The 26,325-nt window shown below is 42.8% G+C and overlaps 1 protein-coding gene across 5 annotated transcripts in view; it reads left to right on the plus strand.

Moving 5' to 3' along the window:
• GBF1 (golgi brefeldin A resistant guanine nucleotide exchange factor 1) overlaps window positions 1–26,325 on the plus strand; it is a 197,108-nt gene that overhangs the window by 91,070 nt on the left and 79,713 nt on the right. For all 5 annotated transcript variants that reach the window (XM_081956539.1, XM_081956541.1, XM_081956540.1 and 2 more), the window contains exons 18-22: window positions 1,869–2,071; window positions 8,213–8,336; window positions 16,010–16,135; window positions 16,887–16,969; window positions 17,360–17,596. In XM_081956539.1, the coding sequence (XP_081812665.1) occupies window positions 1,869–2,071; window positions 8,213–8,336; window positions 16,010–16,135; window positions 16,887–16,969; window positions 17,360–17,596 (773 nt within the window). The remainder of the gene's footprint in view (window positions 1–1,868; window positions 2,072–8,212; window positions 8,337–16,009; window positions 16,136–16,886; window positions 16,970–17,359; window positions 17,597–26,325) is intronic.

A 26,325-nucleotide genomic window follows, 5' to 3' on the forward strand; every position in this document is an offset into this window, starting at 1 on the left:
TATCAAGGTGTGCATAATTATTAGGCAGCTTCCTTTCCTCACGCAAAGTGGGCCAAAAAAGAGATTTAACTGATTCTAAAAAGTCAAAAATTGTAAAAATTCTTTCAGAAGGATGCAGCAGCCCTCTTGAAATTGCTAAGATATTGGGGTGTGAGCACAGAACCATCAAATGTTTTGTTGCAAATAGTCAACAGGGTCACAAGAAATGTGTTGAGAAAAAAAGATGCACATTAACTGCCAACGATTTAAGAAGAACCAAATGCATGCTACCAGGAACTCATTATCCTCCAGTGCTGTCATATTCCAGAATTGCAACCTACCTGGAATGCCCAGAAGTACATGTGTTCAGAGACAAAGTAAGGAAGGCTGAAACCCAACCACCACTGAACAGGACACATAATTTGAAACGGCAAGACTGGGCGAAGAAATATCTGAAGACAGATTAGTCAAAGGTTTTATGGATTGATGAGAGTGACTCTTGACCAGTGGTGGGATTCAAAAAGTTTTACTATCAGTTCTATGGGTGTGGGTTGGTGGGCGTGGCAGGGGAAGGTTACTGCAAAATCCCCATTTCCTCCCGATCAACTGGGATTTTGAAGGCAGAGAATAGAGGGGGACGGTCCAGTCAGATGTGGTATTTACCAGTTCTCCCAGCTACTCAAAAATTTCACTAACGGTTCTCCAGAACAGGTCAGAACCTGCTGAATACCACCTCTCCTCTTGGTGGACCAGATGGATGGGCCTGTGGCTGGATCAGAAACAGGCACAGAGTTCCACTTCGACTCAAGATGCCAGCAAAATGGAGGAGGGGTACTGGTATGGGCTGGTATTAAGATGAGCTAGTTGGGTTGAAGATGAACTCAAAGTCAACTCCCAAACCTACTGCCAGTTTTTAGAAGACACTTTCTTCAAGCAGTGGTACAGGAAAAAGTCTGCATATTTCAAGAAGACTACGATTTTTATGCAGGACAATGCTCCATCACAGGCATCGAAGTATTCCACTGTGTGGCTAGCCAGTAAAGGCCTTATAAGGTGAAAGAATAATGACATGGCCCCCTTCTTCACCTGACCTGCACCCTATTGAGAACTTGTGGGCCCCTCTTAAATGGGATATTTACAGTGAAGGAAAACAGTTCACCTCTCTGAAGAGTGTCTGGGAGGCTGTGGTTGCTGCTGCACAAAAAGTTGATCGTCAACAGATCAAGAAACTGACAGACTCCATGAAAGGAAATCATATGACTGTTACTGAAAAAAAGGGTGGCTATATTGGTTCACTGATTTTTTTTTGAACTGTCAGAAATGTTTATTTGTTCTTTTTGAGTTGTTTATTATTCTCACTTTAACAGATGAAAATGAATGAGTGAGATGGGAAATTTTTCATTTAGTTGCATAATACTTCTGCACACTAATAATTGCCCAATAATTGTGCACACATAGATATTCTCCCAAGAAAGCCAAAATCTCACTTTTACTTTCTTAAATATTCAAGTTTGAGGTTTATTAACATTTTGGATTGACTGATAGCACTGTAATTGTCCAATAATAACATTAATCCTCCAAAATACGACTTGCCTAATAATTGTGCATGCAGTTTAGAAATTTAGTGTAAGTGTAGGCATTGACCATTTTTTAAATTACCATTGTATTTTAAATCGTTGCTAAACAAGGTAGCTGCTAAGCAAAAAATAACTTGAATTTTCCTAATATAAAACTTAATTGTGTGGAATAAGGTCTAAATGTGGTCTCCAAACCTAAAGATTAAAGAAGAACATATTGAATTACATTACTGTATAGAGAGTATATGATTTGATATATGAGTAATCTTACTACAAAGTATAACTTAATTCATTTGTTTTGACTTTTTAAAGCTTTTGATAAGTGGTTCAGAGTACTTCAATCAAAAACCAAAAAAAGGAATACAGCTTCTTCAGGAGAAAAATCTCTTGGCTACCCCAATGGATAACAATCAAGTGGCCAAGTGGCTGAGAGAAAATCCTAAACTGGACAAGAAAATGATTGGAGAATTTGTGAGTGATCGGAAAAATGTGGATTTGCTGGATAGTTTTGTCAGGTGAGTAGAAATGTTTCTTAAACACACCAGAAGCAAGCTAAGAGAACTCTAGAATAGGGAATAATGGTTGGTTGATTTTCATAAATAATTTGAAATTATGTTTGCTGTGCTGTTTTATGGGTTTGTATCAGAGGTGGTATTCAGCCAGTTCTGACCGGTATGGAGAACTGGTAGCCTAAATTTTGAATAGTTTGGAGAATCAGCAAATAGGCTGGCCCCGCCCCTGCTGCCTCCCAGCCAATCTCCTTTTGTTGCCCTGAACAGGAGAACGGAGCTGGAAAGCAGGTTAGTGGGTGGGAAAGGAATGGGGATTTTGCAATATCCTTCCCCTGCCATGCCCACAAAGCCACGCCCACAGAACCAGTAGTAAAAAATTGAATCCCATCACTGGTTTGTACTGTATGTATGTATGTATGTATGTATGTATGTATGTATGTATATATGTAAGTATGTAAGTATGTATGTATGTATGTATGTATGCATTTTGGAACTTATCAATTTACCTTTTGTGAAATAGAGCAGTTGTTCATTCTAAAATAGTATACTTTGTTTATTGCTAGATTATTTATCATGTTTATATTTTACTTTACTCTTGAGACCTCAAGATAGCATACATGGGAGTCTCTCTTGTTTTAACCCCACAATAATCTTTTGAGTGAACATTGAGCTTAGAATTTAGAACTTAACGTATTTTTTGGAGTATAAGACGCACCTTTTTCCCTCAAGAAAGAGGCTGAAAATCTGGGTGCATCATATACATTGAATACAGCATTTTTTGCCTCCCGAAGCCCCGCCCCTTCACAAAAATGGCAGTGCATACACTTATGGAGGCTTTTAGAGTACTCCTGGGGGCTGGGGAGGGCAGAAATGAGCAAACAATGGGTCGTTTTTTGCCCCCCCCCCCAGCCCCCAGCAGCACTCTATAAGCCTCCATAAGGCTATGCATGCAATGTTTTTGAAAATTGGGCCGTTTTTTGCTCTTTTATGCCCCACCCCCTACCAGGAGCACTCTGCAAGCCCCCCCCCCAAGGCTATTCATGCCTTTTATTTGAAAAAAAAACAGGCCCATTTTCACGAAAAACGGGCCATTTTTCGGAGGTTTGCAGAGTGCACAAACTTTTTTTCCCTTTTAGAAAGCTCTTTAAGTGATGAGAATTACATTGGTCAAGTGCTGTGCCAGCAGAAACAAAGTCTCAAGGTTTGTCAGCTATTTCCTTCTCTAGCTTCTTCCCTGCTTCTTCTAATTTCTCATCTATTTCCTGAATATCTTGTCGCTCTCCCCCCGCCCCCCAATTGCTGAGTGACTTCTACATTCATTTCTGTGTCTTTAAACAATCCCCTTATCTCCTTATTGTTCTTTATAGTTTCATGCACACTTTTTAAAATCAAGAATATTTATACACATGCCTCTTATCATCCCCTGTAAATCTGTTTTATAATAATTTAATAAAATTACTCAATATATTTCAATAGTTCCAATGTCTCAATATTTCAAAAATCCTGCTTATTAAGATTTCATTAATCCCATAATTATATCTGTGAAACCCCTAAATTTATGATCTTTAAAATTCTTTAGTAATTTATATTCCAACCTTATATTATGTTTTTCAGAGTATAAGACACTCTGAAGTATAAGACGCACCTAGCTTTTTGGGAGGAAAACTTGGGGGGGGGGGGGGAAATCTGCCTCTACCTCCCAGCAATTTGCCTCCTTGCAGCAAACAGTACAGACAATATACACTGTTTGTGGTGTTACATTTCAGACTATACTTGTACAGATGCTGTTAAAAATGATATGGCTTTTTGGAAATATACTTTATTCTCTGCTATTTAAAAGAAGATACAATAGCACTGGGCCTCTTCAGATCAAGCATTTATTTTAAAAAGTTTCTTCATTTTGTTAAGTTGTCTAGAACAATAATAAAGCAGTCTTTAAAAAATAAGTGTAATAATTTGAACGTTCTATAGGCATTTACAGTTATTGACTTACCTCCTTGCAGCAAACAGCCTGTTTCACAAGAAAAAAAATCTGTGTCTGCCTCAGCAATTTGCCTCCTTATAGCAAACAGCCCGTTTCACTTTCAATTTCAGTTTCAGCCCAGGCCTCCCAGTGATCAGCTGCTTCAGGCTGCAGGAATTGCCATAGCCTATTGCTGCCTCTGGAAGCCCCATTTTCTCCATTTGCTGCAAGGAGGTAAATTAGTGGGAGGCAGAGGCCAAAGGGTGGGGGCTGGTGGGTGGGTGGGACTACATTTGGTGTATAAGACGCACCCACATTTTCACCCTCCTATGGGGGAAAAAGTGTGTTTTATACTCCGAAAAATACAGCATCTTCCCAATTGTCCAAATTTTAAAGTCTTATTTAACTTTCCTTCTCTCTTTTCTTCTATCACCTTTCTTCTTTTGGCTCATAGAGTGTTCTGTTAAATAACATTAATAGTCCAAATCCAAATTAATCCACTAGATTCCTCCAATCTTTCAGATCTATAATCCAATAGCCAATTTGAATAAAACTTAGTTATTTGCAAGTTAGTTCCTTTTAGAAATCTTCAGAAGGGGAAAAAACCTCATTAAGTATTCTCAAATTATCCAAGTCATCTTCTAACATAAAGTCAGTCAGGCCGTGTTCCAGATGTTGTTACTTCTATTCTGTGTATTAGACTTTGTGTGTATTGGGTTCACTTTCACTGAGTATACTGCAGTTATACTGCTGTAGTATTTCTCTTCTTCCAGTAGATGGCTCTCTTGTTCCCAAATCCACAATCTGTCAAAAACAGCTGATCTGGGTGGGTGGGTGGGTTAAAAATATAAATAAGCAAGACAATTTCTCCCAAAAAATCACCTTTCCAATTGTTTAAGCTTTTTTTTTCATATTTTCTGTGTTTTAAAGCTTTCCTTGGGTTTCTTTCACCTCTTGATTTTAAGTATCCCCCCTCCCCTCTCCGTGTATTTAACCGCTGCTTTCTTAGGGTATGACAAGAAGATAATATTACAACCACAAGTTTTTATTTTTACACAACAGTATATACTAGCCATTTCTATAGCAACAAATTATCTAATCAGCAAAACCAATTTTTCATTTTTCCCCATTGCAGGCAGAAAATCCAGAATCAATTTCCAAATAGAAAAAAATTAAATATATTCTCTTTGGATAAAAGAATCAATCTAACCATCTCTGCTTCTCCTTGCTGTGGAGAATAGTATATGCTTCTGTTTACTGAGTAATCTTTATAAATTATCATAATTTATACTAAAAGAATTCCCTATATTATTTCATATTTTTTAAACTCCAAAGGGAGAAAATACTTTTTCTAGCTTTTAAACAATAAAGTTTACTTTTTAAATTTCTTAACATACATGCTTTAAAGTTCACATTCACTGATACTTTTACAAACTTTAAAAATTACTCAAATATTATAAGGGGCAAAAAAAAAATAAGGACCTGTACTCCTATTCTGCTCCTCATTCGGGCCATTCAACCTGTGCCTCCGGGCCAGGTGGGACAGGGGTTCTACTCTTGTCTCTTTACCGTGCCGAAGTCTTCGGGGGACTGGAGAGCAATCCTCAATCTCAAATTCTTAAATCGATTCATCAGGTACAGGAGGTTCAAAATGTACTCTCTCCTGTCAATCCTAGAGAGTGTGCGCAAACACGATCTCCTCACATCAGTGGACCTCACGGAGGCTTACCTCCAGGTATCCATTCACAAACAACACAGACGGTTCCTCCGATTTGTCTATGCGGGCCATCACTATCAGTATTGGGCCCTCCCCTTCGGGCTATCAAGGGTCTTCACCAAGCTCCTGTCAGTCGTAGCAGCCCACTAACGTGCCAGACCCATTCGGATATTTTGCTATCTGGACGACATCCTCCTGTTGTCCAGGTCACACAACCAGGCCCTGCGGGATCTTTAGGACACTTTGCAGGTGCTTCAGGAGGTGGGATTCTCTATCAATCAGGAGAAGAGCCACCTTGTTCCCACTTCTCGTCTAGTGCACTTGGGAGCCCTCATCGACTCCAATCAGGGGAAGGTCTTCCTGTCTCGGGAACGACAGATCAGTCTCAGGGATTTGGCCTTCGAGGTACAGAGGAGACAGTAGGCACCTCTTCTCCAGCTGTCTCAACTGCTGAGAAAGATGGTCTCTTGCTTCTTCATCGTTGCTTGGGAGCGGCTTCACAGCCGCTGCCTCCATTGGTTTTTTCTGCCATTCCAAAAGACCAACAGCAGCTGTTCCCTAGCAAAAGTCAGGTTGACTCCAGAGGTCCTTCACTCTCTGGACTGGTGGATCTCCCCGGCCATCTCTCAGAGGTCCCTCTTCAGGGAACCTCCTTGTCTCATAGTTATGACGGACGCGAGTTTGACGGGTTGGGGCGCTCACCTGGAGGATCAGATAGCTCAGGGTCTGGAGTGACGTCTTCCCCTGATACCGTCCCTTCTTCATCCATCCATCCACCATCCTGACCTATCTTGGCTCCGCCTAACCGCATGGAGGCTGAGCAGGAGGTCTTGAGGGCGGCAAACCTTTCTGAGACTGTAATTCAAACTATTCAGGCTTCTCGATGCCCTGCCACTAATAGGATCTACGAATCAACATGGCAGGCTTTCAGCACATGGTGCATTTCTAGAGAGGTTTCGCCCCTGGAGGCTCGGTTCCCCAGGTTTTGGAGTTCCAGCAACAGGGACTAGATAAAGGACTTGCGCCTAACACCTTACAGAGGCAGGTGTTTGCTCTCTCTTCAGTTCTCTCTCTTCACCAGAATGAGCCTCTCTCCTTGCACCCTCATGTACACCACTTCATTAAGGGCGCATCTAATCTCTGCCCTCCTGTCATTCACCACTTCCCCTCGTGGGATCTAACCAAAGTCCTTGACTTTCTCACTGGACCACCCTTCGAGCCTCTCAAGTTGGCCTCCCTGCATCACCTCACATTGAAAACAATCTTTCTGGTGGCCATCACGTCTGCACGACGGGTCTCATAATTGGCGGCCCTTTCCATCCATTCCAACTTGTGTACCTTTCACTCAGACCGCGTGGTCCTTCAACTTGATCCCACCTTTGTCCCAAAGGTCAATTTGGCCTTTCATCTATCTCTGGATCTCACTCTACCGAACTTTTGCCTTAATCCCTCTCACAGTCTTGAGCGCAAATGGCACAGGTTAGACGTAAGACGGACTCTTAAGTTCTATATTGCCAAGATGGCCGTTTTAGGCACACCGAAGCACTCTTTGTGTCTTTCCATCCGACAAACAAGGGTCTAAAGGCTTCTCCATCTATGGTTGGGTGCTGGATCCAGTCAACCATAACTAGAGCTTACCTGGCGAGTCATCTCATGCCTCCATCCAACATCACGGTGCATTCCACACGCAGCACTGCTACATCAGCAGCGTGGATAAAGCAGGCCTCGGTGGAAGAGATCTGCAAGGCAGCCTCTTGGGCAACTCCCAATTCCTTTATTCCCCATTATAAGATGGACAGATATGAGTCGGCGGATGCGGCATTCAGACGGCGGGTGCTTCAACAAGTTTTTCCCTCTTCAAGCTCCTAGCCCAGTCTCATTCCCACCCGGGGACATGCCCAGCTTTGGTATGTCCCATGCATGACCGCTGCCTCCACCAACATTGGAGAATGGGGCATTGTATCTTACCTGATACACCCCTTCTCGAGGCAGGTGGAGACAACTGTCATCCCCACCCTTTGGTTCCTGGCCTAGTTCGCGGAGGGAATTCTGGAGCTAGGCTAGAGTTTTGGAGGATTGAAAGCAGTCGACTAACGCACAGCAGTCTACTTATCTCCTTTGTCACAAAAGTGGGAGGACACTCCTCTGAGGCGATGACATCACTTTGGTAGACTCAGTTCTATTGGTTACTGACTGAGTTAACCCATGCATGACCGCTGTCTCCACCTGCCTCGAGAAGGGGCGTATCAGGTAAGAACCAACGCCCCATTCTCGGCACAGGTTTTTCTGATAGTCAGAGTGCTTTACAAGTCATAGGGTACCTTTCAGAGCCCATTGAGACAACAAACAATTGATAAACAACCAGTTATAAGTTAAAGGCTATCTGTAATGATTTTGTTATATAGATCTGCCTAATAGTTCTTTTGTTCTGCATACTTACCTTGATTTTGTTTTTTCTTTGCAGGACTTTCCATTTCCAAGGTTTACGACTAGATGAAGCTTTAAGACTCTACCTAGAAGCCTTTCGTTTGCCAGGAGAAGCTCCTGTGATTCACAGGCTATTGGAAACCTTTACAGATTATTGGCATGTATGTTTTGAATTGTGCTATATATTTGTTTTTAAATAATATATTAAGTAATGGAATTGGAATGAAGAATACTTTTCTCTATGCTTACGTTCATCATTGTGGAAAAAAAATAACTGATTTTGATTAGATTACATTTACTTTTTATGTGGGGGGGGGGGCAGTGGCTGAATTCAAATATCAACTATGATTTATTACCCAAACACAGCAAAAATCAAACAAACCAGACTATAACTTACAATTCTGTATTAATTTTCTATTTGAAAAATATTCCAAACTGAAAGCAAGATAGTAAATGATAAAATGAAGTACAAATAATATGGTAGAAACTGGGACAACACTCACATGATAAAAATGTCTGAATTGAGACTTGGGTATGATATTTACTGTACTTTTTGGAGTTTAAGACGCACTCCCCCCCCCCCCCTAAAAGTGGGTGAAAGTTGTGCATCTTATATACTGAATGTTGCTAAAGCCATGCCCACCCACTAGCCCCCACCCTTCAGCTGTTTTGGTTGATTAGACCTAATCAGTGCTGAAATAATGTACTCAATATATCAAGTTTTTCCATTCAGAGATTGGATTGTCTCACTCATACTTGCTTGCTTGGGTACGTTAGTCAGAACGTTGACATAAAACCAGATCTCCCACGACCTGTCTGTTCACTTCTGGAAGACTCAGGAGAAGATGTCCGGGGTAGAATGTAAAGGAGAACTGATGGCCAAGTTCTAGTTGCAAGCCAGGTAGATTTTGGCATCCAGATGGGTGGTGACCCATGCAAAGGGGCAAGTGGAGAAAACTGAATAGCTAGCAGCACAGAAGGAAACCGTGATACTGGGGTACTCCGTCAGGCGAACAAGGAGCTATGGCAGGGTGTGGTGCCGAAGGCATCCAAAGCTGAGTTTCCTGTGCTCTCCTCCTGGATAACGTTCCAGGGGCACAAGATGGAGAGAAAATAGCAGTGGAGTGGGAAGAACGAGTGGAGTGGAGATACCTGGTGGCCTGCCGCAGCCCATTGGTTGAACAGCTGAGTGAGAGGTTCATCAGAATGAAGTTGCAGGAAGCAGAACTGGCATGGCATATAGTCCAAACTTCCGGAACAGGATCCAGTCAACCCTTGACAACTCTCCCATCTCCATTGCCTCAACCCCAGCTGAGGGGAGCTGCAGCCTTGGGAGTAGCCATCTCCCACAGACTGCTGTCCCCCTGCAAGGTGCTGCTGGACCCCAACGGGTGGCAGGACAATTACACAGGATTGCTAGAAAAACAGTGGGAGCTGCACAGCCCTGGCCCTTTCCCTATGGGGTGGAATGGCTACATGGATACTGGCCCCCCCACCAATCAAGGCCACATCTGATGGGAGTCCAGAGAAGTTGGCATTCTTCCTGAATTAGGTGTGGATTCATTTGGATTGATATGGGCCAGCTTACTTCAACAATGTGACTTTTAAATGCCATTGTGGCAAACTTAGAGGGAGAGGCAGTGGAATGGGTGACAGGCCTCCACGACAAAGGGGCTCCCAAGTTGGAGGACCTCAACGCTTTCCTGGGATAGCTCAGAGCCCGATTTGGGGACAACACGCAAGTTCGGCGGATGGAATTCAACATTTGTGTCATCAAGCAAGGGAGCAAACTGGTGGCTGAATACCTTGATGAGTTCCGAAGGCTGGGTGGGAGGATGAGACATTGGCTGGAGAGACTCCTGGTCCACTACTTCCAAGACGGCCGGAACCAAAAATTATACCACATGTGCCTTCCTCACAGAAAACCTGAGCAAATGAATGACTGGTATCAGGCAGCAATAAGTGTGGATCTGGACCTAGTGGAGTATAAGCAAAGCGGAGGAACAGAGGGTCACCTGAAAAGGAGCCAGCAGTGCCCACTGAGGCAGAAAGCTACCACCACGAAAGTGACTTCCCCCTCTGAAGCCTCGAGGCACGGACCTAGGTTATACTTCCTATGCAACCAAGAGGACCATATAGCGGCAGTCTGCCCAGCACTGGCGCCCATTTTGGCCCCGAGCCCAGTAAAACCAAGGAAGCCACCCAAGCAGAAAAAGTTGTGAGTGGTACGTCAAATCATAGAGTTCTCCCCCCCCCCCCAAGCAATGAAGAGGAGGGTTCCCAGCTGGCCCGCTACAAGACTGACAGTGAGGGGAAAGACGACCCAATGGTGAGACTATCACATCCTGTCGGCCCAAGGGGTGATCATAATACCCCACTCGAGGGTGAAGCTGGTCATAATAGCCCTAATAGACTCAGGGTACACCAGATGCTTAGTCAGCCTGCAGACAGTGCAGAAGTTGGGATTGCGAATGAGAAAGATACGCCAACCAATGAAATTCAAGCAGGTCAGTGGCTCAATCATGGCAAGCTTGCCTGCCTCCTTCCTGATGGAACCAGTGCACCTAAAGCTGGGAATTGCCGTCGAAAGTGAGACCATCCCCAAAGAATACCGGGACTTAGCGGAGGTGTTCAGTGAGAAGGAACACAATGTCCTGCCCCCACCCTCATCATCCCATGGATTCTGCAATTGAGATCCTGTCAGGGGCAAAACTTCTGAAGCCCAAAATGTACTTGATGACTCCTAAGGAGATAGGGGAGTTGAGAGATTACACCTTGGCCAGGGATTCAGCTCTCAAAATCCCGAGTAGGAGCCGCATACTATTTAAGGAGAAAAAAGATGTATCACTGAGATTATGCATAGATTTTAGGTGGATAAATGGTGTATGTATGGAAAACATGTACCTGTTCCCCCTCATGAAAGATATGCTGGGACATTTAGCGAAAGGGTTAGAGTTAGGGTTAGATGTTCACCAAACTGGAACTCAGGGAGGCATACTATCGAGTGAGAATCAAAGAAGGTAAGGAATGGAAAACTTCAATTGCCTGTTAGAATGGTACTTTGGCCTACAAGGAGCCCCAGCTGTGTTTATGCAGCTAATAAATGAAGTGATGCATGAGCATCAATACAAAGGGATTTTGGCGTATCTAGTTGAGATTCTCATCTACCCTGAGATACTGGAGAAACACGTAAAACTAGTACACCAAGTACTGGGAAAACTCCTGAATGCCATGTTGTATGCCAAACTGTCAAAATGTGAACTCCATAAGACCAGCCTTGATTACTTAGGATATAGGGTGTCTTGTGAAGTGGAGATGGATCCAGGGAAGGTGAAAACCATCTTAGAATGGCAAACCCCATGAATCTGCAAGCAATTGCAAAGTTTCCTGGGTTTCGCAAATTTCTATAAGCAATTCATCCCCTCCTTTGCAAAGATCACTTTACTGATCATGAAGTTATTGAAGACAGGGAAGGTGGGGGGGGGGGGGAACCTAGCCCAACCAGCCGCTAAACTGGACTTAAGAGGCTGTTTGCAGCCAAGCTGGTCCTAAAGCACCCAAACGCCGAGGAACCATTTGTGATCCAGGTGATAGTGCGTGCATGTGTGCCCACACCCATAATGCAATGCGTGTGCGACAACCCCCCAAGTGCTCACCCCCACACATGCACTTGTGACACCCTTGCGCTCCCCCTCCTGTGCGCCACCCCCCCCCATGTCATGTTTTGGGCCTAGCAGGCCTCCTGGGACCAAACACAGGGCATGGGGGCACCACCCGGGACCAAAAATGGGGCTCTATTTTGGGCCTAGCAGGCTTCCCTGAAGTCTCCTGGGACCAAAAATGGGATGCAGAGGGGGGGGTGCACCCATCCTGAGGCCCCTTTTGGGTTTAGCAGGCCTCCCTAAAGCCTCCTAGGACCAAAAACTGGGCACAGGGGGCCTGCACATGAGACACCCCCTGCACATGCGCATTCATCTCCTGCATGCACAGCAGAGACCTGAAAACCATCTGGCTGGTGGGAGGTGTGCACGCATGCGTGGTGGAGCCGAGGTAGGGTGATGGCTCGCATGCCCATAGAGAAAGCACATGTGCCATAGGTTCACCATCACAGACTTAGCATCTTATTTGTTGTTCCACCATTGCGTTTGCTCATTTTGCCACGCCATTCCTACTCGGATGAAATGGAAGGAAATTCTGCCTTTCAATATACTGTATTTTTCACTCCATAAAACCCACTCCACCAAAAAGTGGGTGGGAACTTTAAATTGAAAGCTGCCAAGCAGGCAGCTGAAGGCAGTTTTCCATTCATCCCATCTCTAATTCTTATGCAGTAATACGCTTCTCTTAAATCTAATTTGATGAACACCTTTCCCTTGAACAAGTGATTTAGCATGTCCTTCATGAGGGGGAGGAGGGAGGTATTCTCCTCGCACAGAGCATTGATTCCATGAAAATCAAAGCCACATCCCCCCCATCTTTTCTTTTCTTTGAAGAGTAACGGTGTTGCTACTTTGGACTTTGCAGATTGGATGAAGTCCTGTGCTAAGTTGGTGTTGATGTATTTTCTCAATTCCTCCATTTCCTTAGGAGTCATGGAGTATATCTTAGGCTTGGATAGCTTAGCCCCTGGCATGAACTCTATTGCACAGTTGGTTGTATGCTGAGAAAGTTGCAGTCTTCTTTGCTGAAAACCCCTGATAGTTCTTGGTACTCTTTTGGCACTTGCTGGCTATTGGGTGGCCCTTCAGTGGCAGGGGCTGTGGCTTTGGGGCCGCTGGCGTTGCTAGGAGTTGTGGCTTCCTGGTAATGGTCAGGTTTTATGGGTGGCAGTGGCCCAACGCCAATATTTATTTTCCTATAGCGATCTTCCCAGGCGATGGTTGGTCCCCACTTGTCCAGCCAGACGAGCCCTAATATAATTGATTCAGTCATTTTGGGAGTGTGACAAATCGGATGAGTTCCCAGACTGCCCACCTCCAGTCTGATTAGCTCAGTGACTAGTGTGGCAGGGGCCACACCGATCAGTGTCCCATCAACCTGGGGCGTGCTAGGGGTCTCATGCATATGCCTAACTGCTCAACTATGGGGAGGCTAATTAGGCATTGAGAGCAGCCCATGTCTATAATGGCCTCTACTTCCCTTTGGACCCCATTTCTGGTACTACTATCTTAGTTTTAATCATAAAGGGGCGGATGGCTGCACATCATCGAATCATCATTGCCTCTGCTCTCCCCCACGGGGTTTTGAAGGGTGTCACTGACTGGAGTTCCCTCAACTTCATTAGGAAGGAGCGGAACCTCTACAGCTTACTTGGCAAGTTGTCTTTTATTGAGCGGCTTCTGCGGGGTTCACCTTGTCCCGGGCTTGGGGAACCGGGGCTGTGGCCAAGAATTCGGAAGCCCAGTGCCTGTGCTGGCCAAACCGGTAGCATTTGACAGTCCTGGATGGTGTGGGAAGCGGTGCCTCAGCTTTCTTCACCTCGGCCCGGTGGCCCAGGAGTCTCCTCATTGGCTTGTCTGCTGCTGGCTTCCTGTGGGGGTGGATTTCCAGATCCAAAGCAACAGCTGTGTCGTACCATGCTTGTATATGATCTGGTACTCCCCTGATGCCACAGACTTGCCTGAGATCTGGGTCGAGGGCCTCCTTAAAAGTATGTTCTAGGAGGCGCTCTGGCCAGTCCCTTAGCTTTCTGGCCAGTCTCCGAGATTCCCAAATTAATTCTCTTGGAAGTCAGTCGGCCTGCCTCAGTGCCTTTATTTGAGACTGTGCTTCGACTTGATGAGCCATGTTGGCAAATTGAGTCCGCATCAGTTGGGCAAACATCTTCTAGCTCAAGGGCTTCTTTGTTGTGAAGATCAGCTATCCATTCCACCGCCTCTCCTTCGTTCATGCCGTCAGCAATGGTGGAAATCAGTTCCCGATCGGAGGGATATTGATTTCCATACTGGTCGACGTGGGCCCATACTCAGTTGAAAAAGTAGGCTAGCTTCCCTGGAGTCCCGTCAGATGTTGTGGTCCCTACATCCCATGTCTGGGTTGGCTCAACAGGTTTGATTGTTGGGTCACCTGCATCCATTTAGTGACCCTGGCGTCAGCGAGCCCAGTCCAAGGCATGAGGCTGTGGGCCCAGCCGCCCTGTGCCAAGTAGAAAGAGGCTGACGCTCCGCTCAGTTGCACTGTCACCTTGTGGCTTAGGAAGCTGAACGTAGGCTGTGTCAAGGTCCGCTTGGGCTGTTCGGTGCCAAGGGGTCTAGTAACGCTGCCCGCATGGAGTTGGGCAAACTGCTCTGGGAGACCAGCTAATGACTGGCTTTGTGATGATGGAGAGAATCCCCATTCTTTGGAGTACTTGTGGCGCATCTGCTTTGGCATTCTCCAGTCATGGGTCTGGGCTTGTCCAGCACCCAATTGTGGTTCCAACAGCATCTCCTGAAATGGGGTGTCTCCTACAGCTTCGTCTTTCAGGGTCAGGTCCACTTGCAGGCTCCGTTCAAGCGTCGGTTCTTTGCACAGGGCACCCAGCTGGCAATCTCTTTCCGCTGCTGCTTCAGCTTCCACCACAGCTTGGGAGGGGGAGTAGATCATGGGTGAAATCTAGCAAGTTCTGGAGAACCGGTAGCAGGCATTTTGAGTAGTTTGGAGAACTGGCAAATGCCACCTCTGGCTGGCCCCAGAGTGGGAGGGAAATGGAGATTTTGCAGTATCATTCCCCTGCCATGCCCACCAAGCCAAGGCCACTAAGCCACACCATGCCCACCGAGTCATGGCCACAGAATCGGTAGTAAAAAAATTTGAATTTCACCACTGGAGTAGATGGTCTCGACATAAATTGCCGAACCATCACCAGTAGCTTCCTCCGTGGTTTTCTTTTCTTCCTCCATCTTCCCTGAGTCTTCGCACCACTCGAGTTTGGGTCGACGCTTGGGGACCCTGAACAGCACCCTGAAGTTCAGGGGAGTGTGTAGAGTTTTTAAAGGGGATTTGGGATAATGTCAGGGTTCCAAGTAACATCCCTAACGAAAGAAGACTCTGAGGCTTGAGTTTCCTCAAAGTTCCATTTTATTAGAGATGTCATATTGGCACATCTGGGAAAACCAGAGTCTGAAAGTTTCCAGGCTTTCCCCACATAAGTGAAAGTTCAAGTCCCCACATGGTCCAATCAGGCACCTTCCAAAACTGGAGATGCCTCCCAGTCATCTTATCTCAGTTCCCAGGCAAGTTGTACTTGATTCTCAGAGAACGGAATGTTATTTTGACTATATATCTCCCATACTCCATAAAATCCCCCCTCCCATTTTCCCACAGTAGTAAATGTAGCAGGCCTAAAGGACCAATGTACAAGATGGCTTCCAGGTCTCACAGGAAGATCACTTAATAGGCAGATTCCATCCAAATACTCTCAGAAGCCAGAGTGCAGAAGCAGGTGTTTGCAAAGGGCAAAGACTTTTTCTCACAATATCATGAGGCTCAATTGGACAATGTGACTTGCACTAATAGGGGGAGGGAGAATCCTACACTTTAATTATGTGGGTTTGCACGGGAATTAATTAGATCTGGTTTTACCTAATCAGTGCTGAAATGATGTACTCAATAAAGTTTTGCATTCAGAGATTGGATCGTCTTGCTTGTGCTTTCTTGGTTGGGTTCATCAGACAGAACATTGACACATAGTTTGATAAATAAATAAATACATATATGCATACACATTTGCAGTTGAGTCATATTTTTAGAAGGGGTGGTGGTGGCTTAAATTCTTGGCATTTTCCTTTCAGTTATATAGAATACCATAGTTATATTATTTTGGATCTGCTTTCCATTCTCATTCTCTTTTCAGAAATCAAATGGGACTCCATTTGCTAATAGTGATGCCTGTTTTGCTCTAGCCTATGCAGTTATCATGCTGAACACTGATCAGCACAATCATAATGTTCGCAAGCAGAATGTACCAATGACGTTAGAGGTGAGATATTTCTTCTTCGTAGGATCTGCTAACCTGAATAATCTGATTTTTTTCTGTTGTCTTGGGTTTTATTAAGATTATGTTTTCATTCTCAGCTTTCTTGTTCCTATTTTTTTTCTTTTCAATAAAAGGACCAGGAAAATATTTAAAAAGAGAAAATAAAGTTTTTATAAAAAGCAGAAAAATAAATTCCTTATTGTAAGAGTCCAGGATAAATCAGATAATTTTCACTATGTAGGAAAAAATCTTCATGCCATTGGCTTCCTTGTGATAAAAACAAAAGTTTTGTTGTTCCAGAAAGAAAGCAATAATGAAGAATAAAAACTTCATGTTTATAATCCACCAAAGTGTGTGTGTGTGTGTGGGGGGAGGGTAAGGATAGTTCAGCATTCCATCAGATGTTTAACATTTAAAATGTAAAGCAAAAAGAAAAGAAAACAATTTCAAATTTGGAGGCACACTTAAAAATTCGAACAACTAAAAGGAAAGGAGACTTGACTCTCAGGCCATAGATGGTGGCAAAATCAGCTGTTTGTCATTATGGAAAAGAAAACTATCAGAGTGCCATTTTCAGAGGATCCCTTGCTTCTATTTCAATGTTTTTTCCTTTGAATTGTAGTAGCTTAGAAACTTATCCCAAAATCTTCCAAAGATATGTGTTGCCTCTGAATTTCAAAATATATCACAATAAAGATTATTTGCAGAATTCAGAATTTATCAGAAAGTAATGTACTTTCATTGCTAATTACAGGAATTCCGAAAAAATCTAAAAGGAGTAAATGGTGGCAAAGATTTTGACCAAGAGATGTTAGAAGATATATATTATGCTATCAAGTAAGTATAAATTAATCCTTGGAAGTAGAGAGTTATCAGAAGAATGTGATTTTTTTAAATAAACCATTTTAATGTAGTGGCTAAAGGGCTAGCATAGCAGCCAGTAGACAGTGAGTTGTAGTTTTGCCTTAGGCATGAAAAACTGTCTGGGTGTCTTTGGCTATTCACAGAGACTGTCTATTCACAGTCTCCCAACCCAACTCACCTCATAGAGTTGTTGTGAGAAAAATAGGAAGAAAGAAGCATATTGATGCATTTATCATTTGGTGTTATATATGAAAAAAATGATACAAAAGTAAAATAAAATAAAAACGTAGCATGTTTGCTACAGTGCATCTTAACAATTGATCATTTAACGTTTCTGTATTCATCTGTGTTCATCTTTGATAGAAATGAAGAGGTGGTGATGCCCGATGAGCAGACAGGTTTAGTAAAAGAAAACTATGTATGGAGTGTGTTGTTGCACCGTGGAGCCACTGAAGAAGGAGTCTTTCTGCATGTTCCACCTGGCAGCTATGATCATGACCTCTTTGCCATGACCTGGGGACCTACTGTTGCAGCTCTTTCCTATGTTTTTGACAAGAGCTTAGATGAAACAGTCATACAGAAGACTATTTCTGGTTTCAGGTAACTCTCCTTCACATTCTACAAAATTATTTTATGTACCATATCCTTATTTTGACCAAAAACCTTGGCTCAGAGGTGGATTGCTCCTGGTTTGGACCGGTTCGGGAAAACCAGTAGTGGTAATTAGGTGTGGGTCGCCAAACCGGTAGTACTGGCTGGCTGGCTACGCCCCTGCATCGGTTCCCTTGGACCCTCACCCTGCCTCACCTTCGCCACATGCATCCACACAATTGCCTCCTCTTGCCTACACACAAGTAAGCATTATTCGTGCTAGCCTAGCCCCCCCCCCCCCCCCCCGGCCAATGTCTCCCGAAGCTGCCACCACTGCAGCCCGGCAAGCTTCGCATGCTGGAGAGGGCGGCAGCAGGAGGAGAGGGTGTCGGCAGGAGAGGGCAGCAGGCTCAGCTGCAGCCCAGAGGAACCGAGGAACTGCAGGGAGTCTCCCATGTGTTGCACCCCCTCCCCGCTGGCTGCAGCCCAGGAAAGCGGCAAACCGGGACTGGCCTGGCTTCCAACCCTCTGTTCAGCAGGGGTAGCGATGGTGAGCGGCAAGGGAAGCAAGCCCCGAGCCGGCACCCCTTCCTCTGAGAGCCGCGGTGGTGGTGAAAGTGAGACGAAATGGGAGGCGCCCCGCTGGCAGAGGCTCCACATGGAAGGCGAGGGTGCAGTGGCAGGGGAGGCTGGCTGTTCCTCAAGCCAACTGTAAAGCTGTCAACATAGATGAGATCTTGGCAGAATTTTTGAAAGCTGGCAGAGCCTTGGTAATGGAGCTGATTAGATTATTAAACGTGTTGGCGCGCACAATGCTTTCCTGACAATTGGCAAAAGGGAGTTATTGTTAAAATTTCTCAAGAAGGAAGAGGCGGGGCTAGCTGCCAGCACAAATGGCTGCTTGAACGGAGAGCTCCATGAAGAGCAGCTGGGTTTGGCATCCGGGAGGGTTTTTTTTTCTTGAAAGACTTTTGTAAACCGATGTTTTCCTGAAGGGAAAACTGAAGAGAAGGTTGGTTTGGCATGACCATAGAATGGCAGTTCTTGGTCTGGGCTTGAAATCTCCTTCATAACCCCGGGCGTGGAAGAGGGCAAACTGTAATGGCCGTCCCAGAGTGCTGACACCTGTTCAAAGCAAGCAGGGATTGAGCAGAGAAAGCTGCGAGAGTTGAGAGTGGCTTATCAGTTCCTGATCTTGGTGGAAGGTATTTTTTTCCAAAATAGCCCAGGAGATTGAGGGGCTCGAAGCGGGGACTGGGGATGGATTTTTCCTTTCTATACCTCCCTCTGTAGCGGCAAGAGGAAAGTGCTGAGCGAAGTTGGATGCCAGCAAGCAAGCAAGAAGATCAAATAGTCGAAGCGGAGGCTGGATACTTTTTCTTTTCTTTTCTGAACTGTCTGGGGAGCCGAATCTAAACTTAATTAGTTAACATAACAAGGGCTGGCTGTGAATAACTCCGATAACATGGAATAACTCTGATAACATGGAAGCCTCCAGGGGAAAATAAGTTAACTATTGAAGGTCTGAAGAAGAAGCATACAGATAAAATGGCTTACACTGACTGTGCACTTTGTTAGTCTGTATCTTGATATTTTATGGAAGAGTGACATCTACTGGCGAAATCTGGAATTTTCCCCTAGGGTGTACTTCAAGAGAAAGCAGAATATTTGGTGACTATACTCCTTGGCTAGCAGAGGCCTGACTATTGTAGAAAGAATATTGATGATAACTTTTGGACATTATTAAAAGAACGATTGGAGAGAGAGAAAGAAGATCAAATGGACTAAGGGAATTCAGAAGATTTATATAACTACTTAATATAGGAGGGTCATATGTAAGGTTGCATGTAAGGGTTAGAAACTAATATTAAAATACTACTATCAAAGAAACATTGTTATTGTCATTGTTATTGCTATTGCCATAAGATTATTAATTCTACTGTTCTTGATATTATTGCATTATTATTGATTAAGGAGGTGGATTGATCACAATATAATTAATAATTATAAGGAATTCACTCTTAGAATTTACTCTTAGATTAATAGAAATATAGTAATATTACAAGTGATATAGATAGATAGATACCTAGCAATAAATTGATGTCTCTCTCATCCTCGTTCTATCCTCTGATAGCTGTTTACATATAGTATACTAATCTACTTATATATAGATGATACTATCCCCTAATACTCCTTAAAATTGATTATTGAGTAGAGGAAGAGGGAGAAGGAGAGAGAGGGAGGGAAAGGAAGAAAGAAAGAAAGAAAGAAAGAAGGACTGGAGAAAGTTCTGAGTGAGAGAAGAAAGTGGGAGTTCTGGAAAATAATTAAATTAGGGATCCAGTTTTATTTTTTTAATGACAAGCATTACAAATCTAACCAAAATTGGCATGGGAAGGAAACCAGCATCCCAGATGTATCTAGTGGCGGCCAGCTCCTCGAACCAGAGATCCACTGAGGATTTGCTCCAGAGAGAAAGATTAATTCAATGAAGGATCTTCAGATGATATTACAAGCTATGCAAGAAACAATGACTATAAACCATAAGAAATTGAAAAAGGTTACTGGAGAAGTAAGAAATGACACTGGGGAACTAAAGGAAAAATGCAGAAGATGGATGATAAATTGGAAAAGTTTCAGGAACAGATTAATAAAAATGAACAAAGAATAAATGCAATAGAAGGAAGGATGGAGAAGGAAGAGAAAAGAATGGAGGAGCTGAGTTCTAGGTTGATCAGGAGAACAAAGAACTTGTGCTAACGGTCCTCACATTAGAATCGGAGAAAGCGGCCCAATTTCTATGGTTTTAGAACGTAAAGGAAGAAAAAGGCGAGGATCTACCGGATATGATGGTAGATCTCATGGCAAAGGCTTTGGGAATAGGAAAGGATGAGATGGCAAATGAGATCAATGAGACATATAGAATCCAGACAAACTACACAAAAAAGAACAATCTCCCAAGGGAAGTTCATGTAAAGTTCATTTAAAAATCAATATTCGATGAAGTGCTGAATAGAACAAGAGATGATCCAATAGTACACAATCAGTGATAACTAACAGGTACCGAGGAGAATCAGAGAACTAAGAAGGCCCTATCAATTTTTTACATCAGTGCTGAATAAATATGAAATTAACTTCAGATGGTTGATGCCGGAGGGCATACTGGTAACTTGGAGAGATAAAAGATTCAGAATAAACACGATGGAACAAGCAGAAGAATTCTACAATCAACTTGTTGGTCAGGAGTATGAGGAAGACAAAGGAGAACTGTGGGAAACAAGGATGCAAGCACTCAGGGCATAGATAAGAAGAGAAAAGGAACTAGCTGAGACAATAATAATAATAATAATAATAATAATAATAATAATAATAATAATAATAATAATAATAATAATAATAATAATAATAAAAAAAAATATTTATTTCTTAGCCGCACCCTCTCCCGAAGGACTCGGGGCGGCGTACAATGAAACATATGAAATAAATATGTGGACAAAACAAACATATAACAGAGACATATACCGAGACATACACAAGGAGGAGGTCGGCTGATAAATAAAACAATTAAAATACAGTATTTAAAAACCCCTAGATAATTAAATATAATTAAAATACCCAGTAAAAACCCGTCAGGAGCGATATGGTTAGATCAAAGTTGAGCCAGGCCAGCTGCTTGGAATAGGTGGGTTTTAAGCTTAATACGAAAGGAGCGGAGGTCAGAGGTATTCCTAATATCCGGAGGGAGGTCATTCCACAGGGCTGGGCCCGCCACAGAGAAGGCTCTACTCCTAGGCGCCGCCCCCCGACACTGTCTAGTGGACGGCACCTGGAGGAGGCCCTCTCTGTGCGAGCGGATTGGTCGCAGGGATGTATGGGGCAGAATACGATCCCGCAAGTAACTAGGTCCTGAGCCATGGAGCGCTTTAAAGATTATTATCAAAACCTTGAAACGCACCCGATAGACCACAGGAAGCCAGTGCAGCTCGCGCAGGAACGGTGTCACATGGGAGTACCTAGTACTCCCCATAATTACCCGCGCGGCTGCGTTCTGGACCAACTGTAGCCTCCGGGTGCATTTCAAGGGAAGCCCCATGTAGAGAGCGTTACAGTAGTCCAAGCGGGACGTCACCAGCGCATGAGTGACTGTGCGTAAGGCGTCCCGGTCCAGTAGGGGGCGCAATTGGCGCACCAGGCGAACAAGAAAGGAGAAAGAAGCTATTTTAGAGAAAAAAGGGGGAAGAACCAAAAGAAGCGAGAGAGATAAGGACAACAAGAAGCACATGACCTACATACACATAGAATCATGTTGGGAGAAGTCAAGATCCTATCACTGAATATCAATGGTCTAAATTTGCACCAGAAAAGAAAAACAACCTTCAATAAATTAAAAAGTCTGAATGATATAATTGCATTGCAAGAGGTCCATATAACCAAACAACAGATCCAGACCTTGGAATATCATAGATTGAGTAAACTTTACATGGCATTAGCTGATCAAAAGAAAAGAGGAATAGCATTATATGTTAAAGAAATTTATCTATTATTTATGATAGATAAACCAATCTATCATGATGAGGATGGGAGAATATTAATTGTAGAAATAATGTTAAACCAAAAAAAGTTGTTACTGGTTGTAATATAGGCACCTAATGAAGGTCAGGAAAATTTTTATTATAGATTACATAGCATTATTCGAGAGATGGGAAACAAAAATGTTTGCTTAATGGGAGATTTCAATGCTATAGTTGACCAGAAATGGGACTATAAAAGTGGAAAGAAGAGAAAAAGAGTTAGGAGAACTTTGCCCAGGTCATTTTTTCCAAATGGCCAAAGAATTAAATATCTATGATGTATGTCCAGAGGGAGAGCAATATACCTTCTATTTGAATCCTGGTCAAGGATAGATATGGTCTGGATGGCGATGGAGTTAATTTAGGAAGTGAAGGAGATAGACATAGAACCCAATCTATGGTCTGACCACAATCCCATGAGGATTCAATGGAAAAAACAAAGGGCAGTTGTCATTGGTCATTCAATAGAACAATCTTAAAAGATTAGGAATATATTAAAAGAGTCAATCAGGAACTGAGATTTTTCTTCAAAGAAAACTGGCCAGGAGACACGTCCATACAAAACCTATGGGATACAACTAAGGCATTTATAAGAGGGGTCATGATATCGGCTATAGCTAGGAAGAAAAAAATTGAGAATCAAAAAACAAGAGAGTTGAAAGAAAGATACAGAAATTTAGAGAGTGAACTTCAAAAGAAATCGCAAAATGGAGGTATAAAAAAAAAGTATGGAATTGATTAAACATGAATTGGCTATATTTGAAAAAGCAAAACTGGCAGAGTCTATAAAAAAAGCAAAACAAAATTTCTTTGAGAATGCAAATAAACCGGGGCGGTGGCTAGCCTATAGGTTGAAGAAGCAGAAGCAAGAGAATTGGATCAATAAATTACAAGATGAAAAAGGCAAGATCTATCAACTAGCAGAAAAGAAAAGGATTGCCCAAAAGTTCTATGAACAATTATATAGAGAAAACCGAGACTATACAAAGGAAGGAATACTACAATATCTGTAAAAGTCAGATCTGCCAAAGATACCAGAGGAAGTAAAAGATATGCTCAATGAGGAAATAAAAACATCAAAGATAATTGAAGCCATACAAAGACAAAAGAATAATAATAAAGCAGGGCCGGATGGACTGCCAGCAGAAATATATAAAGAATTCCAGGATATGCTTGTTCCAACGCTGATGGAGTTTTATAATGCTGTGTTGAAAGAGGCGAAGACACCACTATCATGGACAGAGGCTAACATTGTCTTATTACCTAAGGAGAACTCAGATCAGATGTCTATACAAACTACAGACCAATTTCATTGCTAAATGCAGATTATAAGATTTTTGCTCTGATAATTGCAGAACAGTTGAAAAAATTCCCCACATCGTTTATCCACACAGATCAAAATGGATTCCTTCCCAGAAGAGAAATTAAAAGCAATATGAAAACTATGCTAGACATTCTTAAATATTATGAAGTGCATAATGAAAAAAAGGTTGCGCTACTTTTTCTCGATGCCCAAAAGGCATTCAACAGTGTGAATTGGGAATTTTTACATCAACAATTGGAACACATGGAATTTGGGGATAAGTTTATAAACACAATTAGAGCAATATATACAAAATAAAAAGCCAAAGTAATAATTAATGATGAAGTAACACAAAGTATAGCAATACAGAAAGGTACAAGACAAGGTTTCCCCCTATCCCTGCTGCTGTTCATATTAACCCTAGAAGTTTTAGCTAGGAATGTGCATAAAGAGGAACAGATAAAGGGACTAGAAATTTAAAAGGAACAATTTAAGTTACAGGCTTTCGCAGACAATTTAGTTTTCGTGTTAGAGGATCCTTTAAAGTCTGTTATGAAACTTATTGAGGAATTGACAGAGTATGGGAAAGTAGCGGGTCTAAAGATAAATATGACAAAGACTAAAATGTTGGTTAAAAATATGCCATCCGAATTGAAAGAGGAATTAACGAAGAAATTGGGTATTCGAATTGTCAAAAAAGTGAAATATCTAGGTATACATTTATCAGCGAGGTATGTGTTCATCAAAGAAGACAACTATATTAATTTGATCCATAAAACTAAGCAAGACTTAGAAATGTGGAAAAACCTACAATTGTCCCTGATGGGTAGGATCGCAGTCATAAAGATGAATGTACTACCAAAATTTCTTTTTCTGTTTCAGAACATTCCCATTAAATTAGAGAAGGGTTTGTAAAAAAGATTTTAAATCAATTGGTTTCTAAATTTATGTGGCAGGAAAAAAAACCAAGAATAAAACTCAAAGCTATGCAAGATACTAAGGAAAAAGGAGGATTTGGCGTACCAGATTGGGAACTTTATTATACTGCAGCCATTCTAACACGTTGAGAATGTTGAGAAATAAAAGATTACTCAAATTGGAAGGTCATGACCTCCAAGCAGGATGGCATGCCTTCCTATGGTATGAAAAAAGGATCTGCACATAAATATTTTTATAGAAACTACCGTATTTATCGGCGTATAACACACACAGGCGTATAACACGCACCTTCATTTTAAGAGGGAAATTTCAGGAAAAAAATTAAATTTCAAATAAAGAACTTTGAAGCATCTTTTCCCTGAAGACTCGTGTTTAGTACATTCAGATGCTTTCTTTCCCCTTTCCCTCTTACTTTCCTTCCACCCTCCCTTCCTCCTTCCCTTCCTTCCTGCCTCCCTTCCAGTTCCCTCCTTCCTCTTTCCTCCTGCCTGCCTGCCTTCTTTCCCTCCTGCTTATCTATGCTTCCTTCCTTCCTTGCACCTCCCTCCCTTCTGCCTGCCTGCCTTCTTTCCTCTTTCCCTATCCTCCTATCCTTCCTTTGTCCCTCCCTCCTTCCCTGCCTCCCTTCCAGTTCCATCCTTCCCTCCTTCCTTCTGCCTCCTTCCTGCCTGCTTGCCTTCTTTCCTCTTTCCCTCCAGCGTGTCTGCTTTTCCTGTGTGTGTGCGCGCGCGAAAAGGAGGTGGTGGGAGAGAAATTTGAAAGGTCTGCTTTTGGAACTCGGAAATCCCCCCCTCCCCTTTTCCTCCAGCGAGCACGGAGCTTGAAGGAGGAAAAGGGAAAGGAAAAGCGCGAAACGGAGGTGGTGGGAGAGAAATTTGAAAGGTCTTCTGCTTGCCGTGGGCGGGCTGCATTTACATAGAGCAGGGAGGGCTGTTAAAGGGCCGTATTAAACTGTAAAAACATGGCTTCTTAACATTATATCGGCGTATAACACGCATACATCATTTGCCCCCTATTTTTCGGGGGGAAAAGTGCGTGTTATACGCCGATAAATACGGTACATCAGACAGTGCCTGTTATTAGTATGGAACAAAACAAACAAGACCATTATACTGAAATACCCATTTGGCTATCTACGATGGAAGTATACATACGTCCAAATGTAATTAACATGGAAAAAATTGTCACATACAAAGAGTTATTGAACAGACAAGGGGAGATAAAAACTAGACTAGAATTGGCATCACAAGGGGTACAACTAGAATGGTGGTCTTATTTACAGATAGTTTGCACAGGATAGGAAAAAGGAAGGTATTGCCAAAGATTACACAATATTAGATAAACTTCTGATAGAGACAGAAGACAGGTTGATCAAAGTGTTGTATAGATTTTTGCTGGAATACAAACTTAAAGAAGAACATGTCAAAGAAACTATGGTCACCTGGGTGAAAATTTTTGTTATAATGTGGAATTGGCTAAATGGGAAGAACTTTGGATACTTAATCGGAAACTAACAATGGCCACAGCTTATAAAGAAAACCTGTATAAGATGTTCTACAGATGGCATCTTCCCTCAGCACGGCTCTCCACAATGTTTAAAAATTTGGCCCCAAAGTGCAAAATAACACCAGGCACTTTTTATCATATGTGGTGGACATGCAATGAGGCAAAAAGATACTGGAAAATGATACAATCATGGTTGGAACAATTGGTGGGAGATCAAATTTTGTTCAAACCAGAAATTTTTCTCCTAGGCATAATACCGGAGGAGTATAAGAAACATGAGCTTTATCTAATTATACATGTACTAACTGTGGCGCGTATAACTTATGCACTGTATTGGAAAAAAGAAAATACACCATCAGAGTTAGATATACTTAGAAAAAATTTGGCTTGTGTGGAAGCAGATAGGCTCACCCTTGAAC

This window comes from Natrix helvetica (assembly GCF_964273705.1).
Source record: "Natrix helvetica genome assembly, chromosome: 5".
Taxonomy (NCBI): Eukaryota; Metazoa; Chordata; class Lepidosauria; order Squamata; family Natricidae; genus Natrix; species Natrix helvetica.